The 8,847-nt window shown below is 52.6% G+C and overlaps 2 protein-coding genes across 2 annotated transcripts; both read left to right on the top strand.

The window, feature by feature from the left end:
* Positions 1-1,376: 1,376 nt before the first annotated feature.
* GLOTRDRAFT_50634 (uncharacterized protein) lies at positions 1,377-4,594 on the top strand (the record flags this gene model as incomplete). The annotated part of the gene is made up of 9 exons (XM_007872989.1): positions 1,377-1,620; positions 1,667-1,818; positions 2,011-2,130; positions 2,506-2,610; positions 2,662-2,877; positions 2,943-3,014; positions 3,075-3,292; positions 3,349-3,781; positions 3,842-4,594. 9 exons carry the CDS (start codon positions 1,377-1,379, stop codon positions 4,592-4,594), a joined length of 2,313 nt encoding a protein of 770 aa, XP_007871180.1.
* A 1,874-nt stretch (positions 4,595-6,468) lies between these two features.
* On the top strand, positions 6,469-8,641 carry GLOTRDRAFT_82377 (general substrate transporter). Its single transcript, XM_007872988.1, has 9 exons — positions 6,469-6,521; positions 6,577-6,603; positions 6,657-6,734; positions 6,791-6,820; positions 6,879-7,043; positions 7,095-7,228; positions 7,285-7,922; positions 7,978-8,414; positions 8,477-8,641. Exons 1-9 carry the CDS (start codon positions 6,510-6,512, stop codon positions 8,510-8,512), a joined length of 1,557 nt encoding a protein of 518 aa, XP_007871179.1. The 5' UTR covers positions 6,469-6,509; the 3' UTR covers positions 8,513-8,641.
* The last annotated feature ends 206 nt before the right edge of the window (positions 8,642-8,847 follow it).

The following is an 8,847-nucleotide window of genomic DNA, read 5'->3' as shown; positions in this document are numbered from 1 at the left end:
CGAGCGACTTCACCCGTGGTTCAAGTCGTTCCACTTCTTCAACTCCGTCTTTCACTCTCACTCGTACTCTCACTCTCACTCCGATTTCCCGCTCCTTGTCGCTGACTCGCCCGTCCGCCGCACCACGAGACAGTTGACTGCCTGCGTGACAGAGCTCTGGCTGCGACGTCCAACACTCATTGCTAACTGGTAAGTGATGAGGAACTTTCCCCGACATGTCACTCACATTCATACAGGAACACTCAGAAGGATATTTTATTCACTCAAACATTGAGCTTTGGTCGGTGGAGTGCATCTGGGGTCAGGGTGAATCGGGTATGTGTATTGTAATATCATTATGGTCTATGCTCATGATCACGTCCAGAATGTGCTGTTTCATTGTGGCAGGCGGGCTCTAATAGGTGTGACTGTGACAGGCAGTCTGGTATTTACAAGATTATATGTACTGTATATACACAGTGTCTGTAGATAGCATTGCAATATATGCTTCATTTTCTTATTCATATGCAAGGAGCAATAAAATCAAGCAGCTGTATGAAATGTGAAAGCCCGCTGGCCAGAAAACCCGCTTTCTCGTTGTCCAGCCCGGATGTCAGCTTGATAACCGACTCTAACCTTGACTCGACATACGAGTCAAGTAGAGGCCAAGTTGATCCTCGGTTTTTATATCGAGTCGATGTCACGCGTAGGGCCTGGTGGGGTCTGGCGTCTGACCTTGCCGAAACCCTTTTTTAGACTGGGTGTGTAGAGAACCACAAAACAAGCCTGCCTGTCCCATTTCACCATCCCGTACATTTTTATTAGGGAGTCAGGGACATCGGGGACTCGAATCTGGACTTTCCCTGGCGGTACAAGGTCCACTACATATATCCGGTAGGGGTCACACTGGCAATATTGCCACAACTGTTTCTACCTGAGATCATGACGGGATATGAAAGGTACACGTCGCAGTGTTGTGCCGGTTGACGCCAGTTAGGTTGGTTGATTCGTTAACTTTAGAACTAGTTGACTACAGTTCTCCTGACCGCGACTTTTCGACAACCCGTCCCACGAGTGCAACTCTCCCACAGCACCTTATATGGAAGCGTAGTGGCTGAAGGCGCACCTCATGCGCTCTCACGAAACTCTTTATCATGGGCGTTCCTGAGTCACCTCGAGCTTGTAACTTGGTGTTCGCAGCAGCAGGGTAGTCATGTAAGTTTAATATATTGCCCAGATGAATTAATTCTGTCGACACTTCACCATGCAATCTATGGAGTGGGGTCTTGGAGAACATTTGCACCGGCACCACTCAAGCACGCGGTGCGAGGGTTATATTCACCTGCTGTTCAAGCGATGGCTTTCCAGCTACCCATATTGTTTCAAGTGCCAGCTCCATGTCTGGGCAGCCTCGTCCCCAGGGCTCGAGCAACAGATCAACGCTTCGGGTAGAATACTTTTATGATCACCCCGCGCTAGCATCAAAGCACGAGTCAGCATACACGAATTCCAGCAAAGACAAGGCAAAGGTTTGGTGTAAACGATGCTTTGAAAATTTGGTCATGGGCGAACTGGTTCTCGATGAGCAACGCTTGCGCGCGGGAGAGGTTGCCGTGGTCCGAACGCGGATGGAGATTGAAAGTGCTCGTGAGCTAGACCATTCTCCTCCCCATCTCATTAGTAATAGCTGACGGTTTTGTGCTAGTATGGGCACGTCCCAAGGAGACTCCAAGCTCCCAGAGATGGCAAGCTGGCCATATGCCGACGATGCGAACCCATCTTGCTTCGTGCAGTCTGCAACCTGATGAGGTCCGTGCGGCTGCAGCCGTCCAGCACGATGTTAAGGACAAGTCACCGAGGAAAGCACGCTATCGTAGCTTGGTGGAGCACGGCGGATCTGCCACGATCCACTCCCCATCTCCGAGCCCTTCATTTCCCCAGCTTGCTGGCATGCCAGGTCCTTCATCAAGTAACATTCTGCCGCTGACCGGTCCGACCTTGCAGTATAGCGAGCGCTCAATGTACGCGCAGCCGTCTGCTGTCGGGACATGGCTTACATCAATGTCAACCAGCATACCATCGACACAGTTCACTCTCAGTGCTCCGTATCCCACAATCTCAGTTAGCAGTCCCCAATTCGGTTCTAATCAGGTTGGCTCCCCGGCACTCTCACAAATCCATACACCGCCAGACTCTGTATCGACAGTGTCACCAATGCCGAGCCCATTGGTCACCGGTCTCGGACTGGAGATGCCTGCCGCGGAAAGCCGTGTTCGTGCACTTAAGAGACGAAAGACGGGTCTCGCAGACCATCAGGCAGTGGTGCCATGGTCCGAAGCATGCCAGATGCGGTTCGACCGTCGCTTAGCGCGACTTACTGCGGCTCAGGGCTGGTCTCTGTCTTGGGTGGAGAACATTGAGTGGCTGGAATTTATTGAAGAGTTCCTCCCTCAGGCACTTCTTCCCTCTCGGAAAGTCCTGACGAAGACACTTATCCCGGGGGAGCTTAAAGCACTGAAGCAGAAGGCCCAGCAGCAATGCCGAGGGAAGGAGGGCACTTTGGAGACGGACAGTTGGAGTGGGGTCAATCAGCTACATCTCGTCCCGTTCATGGTAAACGTAAATCGTCAGGTACGTTTCGTAGTATGTTGTCAAAGTACCATGGACTGACATCGCTCAAAGCTGCATACTGTGAAGGTCTATGATACTACGTCCCGAGTTAAGAACGCCGAGAACCTTCTGGTGATGATCCGCGAAGTAATCAATATTGTCGAGAACGAATGGGGTATTATAGTTGTCGCCATCACGTCGGACTGTGGGGGTGACTCCCGGGCAGCTCATAAAGCAATTGTCCAGGAAAACACGCGCCTGGTAGGGCCGGACTGTTACGCACATCAGGTACGCCCACTATCGACCCTATATTTGTCTTTGAGTCATATGGTAACTTATGTATCGTGTGACAGATCAATCTTATTGTAGGAGATTACTTCAAAGTGTCCGCATGGTTCTTCATATACTCCGAGAAGGCGGATCAAGTCATACGATGGCTGCGTAGTCGCACGTACCTGCTGGCGATCCTGCGCGACATACAGCAGCGAATATGGAGTAGGACTCTGGCTGTCGTCCGCGCTGTGCTGACTAGGTGGACTTCACACTTCCTGGCGTACAGGCGGCTCCTCGAGATCAAGAATCCACTGGAGATTCTCGCTTCTGACCCCCGTATCTTCGAGTCTGGTGACGCGAAGAGCCATGCTAAGACCCGCGAAATGCTTCCTATCCTACGTGACAGTATGTTTTGGCACTATCTTGCCCGGTACGTTGTGAAACTTCTGAATGGATCATTCCCGCGAAGCTCATGGATGTGTTCAGTATCAAGTTCCATATCCAGCCTTTCGCAATTGCTGCCAATGTGACCCAATCTGCGCACTGCCGCCTAGATGAAGTGCTATTAACTTTCGCTTTCCTCCTCAAGCAGTTTTTGGAGCTAGCGGATCCGGACGATCAGCTGATCAAAGAGGCTGTAATCACAAGCCTCGAGACTCGATGGGCGAAGGCTGACCAAGACGTATTTGTAGCAGCTGTAGTGCTGAACCCGTTCGTGAAGGCAGGTGCTTTCGCGCAGTTGCATCTCTTCCACAATGCCGGCCTCATGGCTCTTCTTTCTCGACTCTGGACACGCTTTTATGATACCTCTCCTCCGGAGGCGTTCCAAAGTGAAGTCTTGGAATATTTGAGTGGAACAGGGAAGTATGAAGACATGGAGTCATATGCGGATGCTATTCAGGCGAAGGCAAGGCAGAACGTAAGTTGTCAAGTCAGAAAACACAGTTTGTGGGCTGAATCGAATGTTCCACTCTTGCAGAAGACAAGCCCGGATCCTCTGGAGGTCTGGAAGGGCGTCTCATTTTCTGGAGCACCACCAACACCTCTGGGCACTCTGGCGAACCGCATACTCTCCATCTGTGCAAACTCAGCATCGGTTGAGCGGCTTTTCAGCGCCTTCGGACTTATCCTTACGAAACTCCGCAATCGACTTGGTACACAAAACCTAACGAATCTTGCGGAGCTCAAGATGTATATCCAGGATGAGCACCGTCAGAAGAACTCGAAAACGCGCTTGAAGAGACATTTCGAGACTACAGCAGCTCGTTCGTCAGCGGCGCCTACTACATTGGAAAACACGGGATCTACTATATCTCTGAACTCTCCGGTTCCCGTTGTACCATCTTCCTCTATTCACCATGCACCAAGCAGCATCTCGGCCTCGGTCCCCCCCTCTTCCTCGGATGTCGAACCGGTGGCAGAATCAGATGAGACCACCGCCTCTACTTCAAGTCACATTCCACGAACCAGACTCCGTGCTATTGTAGCGGAACTGCATGATGCGATCGATCGCGATGACGACGTCAATACTACACAGACATTCCCTTCGCGCATCAAGGAGAAGCTTTCGAACATGTTTAACTTTCAGCAGAGCTATTGGATTGAGTCGCATACTCGAAGTGCCATGAGGAGCCTCGAGGATGAGATGGAGGTCTACGAACTGCTTGATCTGGATGCTGCAGGGGAAGACAACTTTGAAGAGGATTCGGGGGATGCTATATTAGGTGACTGATGTACATATTTCCGTTGTGTCAGAGCATTTCTACCCTACTTGTGGGTCCTGCCATACGAAGTTACCTAGCGCCACAGTGCCGTGGGGAAGTTATCGAAAGTCCACGTGAACTAGTTGACAAGTTGACGGTCAAGCCAACTTTCGTCAACTAGTTCGGAACTGGCACAACACTGACACGTCGTTAAGTACCAGCCGCCGGCTTTCCACTCCTAATCCTAATCTGCATGAAACACTCTGATATTCGAACGTATTCAGGGGGTATATATATCCTGCTTACACCCAGTGCTACGAGATATGTAGGTACGAAATGCAATCCTCCCTACAAAGTTGAGGACGCAGATTATGTAAGCGAGTCGCGCAGCGCCTCAGGACCCCTGAAAATACCGATAGATGCCGGTGCCAGTCCGGACAAAAAAAGCGCCTCGGGCGAGGGACGCCGGAGCCAGTCCGGACGTAAGTAGGGGTCTCAGCCGTCCAACCCGGTTTTTTAGTCCGGACACCAACGGCACTCCAGCAGTGAGGCCGGTTGTAGTCCGGACATGGTCAGCAGCCCGCCACTTCGTCGCGACTAGTACATTATCATTACCCGGTATGGTATTTCTCACCGAATAAGGATAGACATGCCTCCGTAGTCGTGAACCCTCGGGTACCCCTTATTTATAACAGTTTTTAGTATCACGCTGAAATCCGGAGGCACACATGGAAGACACAGCTGGGTGCCGGATGCCTCCAATATCGCGGCGGTATCGTATCTCGCCGTCCAGGGCTACGAGGCCATGAACGGGCGGGTATTTCGCGCTGTCTCTCAGACCCTGGCAATGCACAATGCCTGCCGAATCACTCATTTGCCTGCCATGTCTTTTCTTTGCATGCTGGAGATCTCAAGCCCGAAGGCTCTTCCGTTATCTATTGAACTTTCTACCTCAGACTATGCACGTTTCAGGTTTTCATACATACACCCTAGTATCTAGTGTCTAGAATGACTTGTGGACTACAACGGGTGATTTTTGCTGTTTCCTAGAGGCCGGGGCAATAGTCCGGACATGGATCCGACCTTGGCCGATGCCGGTATTTTATCCGGACATAAAGGCGGGGGGGCGCCAAAAACAGTCCGGACATGACAAAATCAAGTCCTGCACCGGCATCTATCGGTATTTTCAGGGGTCCTGCGATGCCCCTTGATAGAGACCCATCGAGAGAGGTGGTAGCTAGGCATACAGCTGGGGGCAGAGTATAATGATTTACAGCCCTTAGTGTAGTTGTAGAATATACATTTCATGCATTCTCTGAAGCCTTTCGAGCCCTCTCGGGGCATCTGCGAGTCCCTGCGCAACAAATGGTCCCGCGAGAGGCCTTCCGGACCTACCCGAAAAGGGTATATTTGGCGCGAGCAAACAACGCGCGCGGAAATGCGATGTGCAGTTTCTGAGGCAAGGCAGTGTACTGCACGTCGGACACTGTCGGACAGCGTCGAACCCGGACGTACCGCGGGTCCAAACATGGCCTATCTACTGACTACTATTGAGGAGACGTCGTTTACAAGTCTATGCAAACGTGTGCGCGCCAGGCACATCAGAGCGAGAACCAGATGGACGAGAGGTCAGAGGACCTGAACTGACGCCCGGGTATCAATCCGGGGTTGGGGAAACTGTCTCTTTAGGAAATTGTGGCTCCGCGAAGGCTGGTGCCCCGCCATCAAACCCCAGATTCATGTGGGCAACTCCAGGTTGAAACGACACATGCCAGCCTAGAAAGACGCACATGATGCTCAGCATTGTTGCTGAACTCTATCAAGATGAAAATGAGGGATGAATATTGCCATGTGCGGCCCGTTGCGACCGATACATAAGCCTCGAGAGGCCACCAGGCTCGCAGGGTCTCTCCCTTCCTCGACCACCGCTTTTCGAGCGCCAATATGGGTAAAGGCGTATGTACGACGCTTGGATGTATAGAGGACTTGCTAACATAACCCGTCATCGTAGTACAACGCCGCCATTGCCGCCAACCCCGTAAGTTACATTCCGTCTGGTTGGGTTCGTTTTCTTATCGTGATTAACTGTAGTATGTCGTCGGGTCGTTCGCATGTATCGGCGGTGGATTGTTTGGTCTGGACATCTCGTCCATGTCCGGAGTCCTGAACGTATGTATCGTCGTATTTTAGCATTGTCTGGGTCTCAAAAAAGTTATCTATGACAGAATGACGCCTACCTCAGGACCTTCCACCATGTACGAATTTCTCGCTCCTCTGAAATCGCGCCGTCGACTAACTCCTAAATTTTGGTAGCCGGGTTCCAACGCTCAAGGCGCTATTGTCGCATCTATGCCTGCTGGCTCCTTCGTTGGTGCCCTCCTGGTCAGTTGGTTGGCTGATAGAATTGGACGCAAGAATACTGTCATTACCTCCGGCTGGATTTGGGTTGTCGGCAGTATTCTCCAGTGTGCCGCACAGGTATGTAAACTTTGTTGCCTGCGATGCCTGGGAGTAACTCGCATCCCATAGAACCGTGGTATGCTGGTGGTGGGTCGTATCATCTCCGGTCTGTCAGTTGGTCTTGCCTCGTCGGTCGTTCCCCTGTACCAATCCGAAATTACCCCTCCCGCCATCCGCGGTCGTCTTGTGTCGATGCAACAATGGTCAGTATATTCACCCCTGTGCCGCATCTTTCCTTACTCAAGTGCGCTGTTTCCAGGGCCATCACATGGGGCATCCTACTGCAATACTTTGTCCAGTTCGGCTGCTCCTACATCGACGGTGTCGCCTCCTTCCGCATCCCCTGGGGTCTCCAAATGATCCCTGCCATCATCCTCTCTCTCGGTATGCTCTTCTTCCCGGAGAGTCCCCGTTGGCTCATGGACAAGGGTCGCGAGGACGAGGCATTGCAGGTCCTCGCAGACCTACACGGTAACGGCGACAAGAACAATGAGCTCGTCGTACTCGAGTACGAGGAGATCCGGGCGCAGGTGTACTTCGAGCGCACGGAGGGCGCACGCTCGTACCTTGACCTGATCAAGCCTGGTGTCCTCCGCCGGGTGTCGCTCGGCTGTTCGATGCAGATGTGGTCGCAGCTGTCGGGTATGAACGTCATGATGTACTACATCGTCTACGTGTTCCAGGGCGCAGGCCTCACCGGGCGCCGCGCGAATCTCATCGCCGACTCCGTCCAGTACGTCCTCAACGTGGCACTTACCATTCCCGCGATCTTGTACATCGACCGGTGGGGTCGCCGCCCGCTCCTCATTGCCGGTAGTGCTTTGATGGGCTTCTGGTTCATGCTTGTTGGCGGTCTCCAGGGCCGCTTTGGTGCTTGGGGAGACGTTGACGGCACGGGTGAGTACAGGTGCCCCTGTCGGTGATTTCGGCGCTCTGACCGAATATGCTACAGAGACTTGGGTCATTACGGGCCACGATGCCGCGACCAAGGGTATCATTGTCTGCTCCTACCTCTGCGTGTGCAGCTTCGCCATCTCCATCGGCCCCGTCTCATGGACCTACCCCGCTGAAATCTTCCCGCTGCGTGTGCGCGCGAAGGCCGTCTCAATCTCCACCGCCACCAACTGGGCGTTCAACTTCGCGCTCGCATGGGCCGTCCCGCCCGGGCTGAGCAACATCGCGTACAAGACGTACTTCATCTTCGGCGCGTTCGACTTTGCCGCATGCATCCACTTCTTCTTCTGCTTCCCCGAGACGGCCGGGCGGTCTCTTGAGGAGGTCGAGGAGATCTTCGCCCAGGGCCACGCCTTCACCGCCTGGAAGATTGGGAGGGACGTCGGGAAGAAGACGGTGGAGGATGCGAAGAAACAGGTCAAGGAACTTGAGCTGGTGAGCTCTACTTCCGCTCAGATCCTGCCCAAACAGACACTGACCAGGCGTTTGTAACCTAGCACGAACACATTGACGAAAAGGTTTCGGACGTATAATATAGCTCCGTCCCTCTTTCTTTCCGGCGCTTCTCTCTCCATACCCTCTACTGTGATGTATTGCGACATGCCTTCCCTCGTTGTAGTGCTTTGAAGTAATAAATTCTTATTTCTTGGGATCGATTATTCAAGTCGAGGTCGTCCAACCTGGGAGCAGGCAGAAATTCCTTGCGCTACGCCTCGGCTTTTGCCGGCGACGACATGTGGCAATGACCTACCTCTGGAGTAGGCTTGATCCTGCGCCTCTTAAAAAAGACTTAGTAGACGAGCAACTGTCTTTAATGGAGGCTTGTACCCGTTTAGTATCAGCGTCGCAGAAGTCCCCCNCCCGAGGC

Source organism: Gloeophyllum trabeum (assembly GCF_000344685.1).
Source record: "Gloeophyllum trabeum ATCC 11539 unplaced genomic scaffold GLOTRscaffold_00022, whole genome shotgun sequence".
Taxonomy (NCBI): domain Eukaryota; kingdom Fungi; phylum Basidiomycota; class Agaricomycetes; order Gloeophyllales; family Gloeophyllaceae; genus Gloeophyllum; species Gloeophyllum trabeum.
The sequence above is the reverse complement of the archived record's forward strand: the minus strand, read 5'-3'. Positions and strand labels throughout refer to the sequence as shown.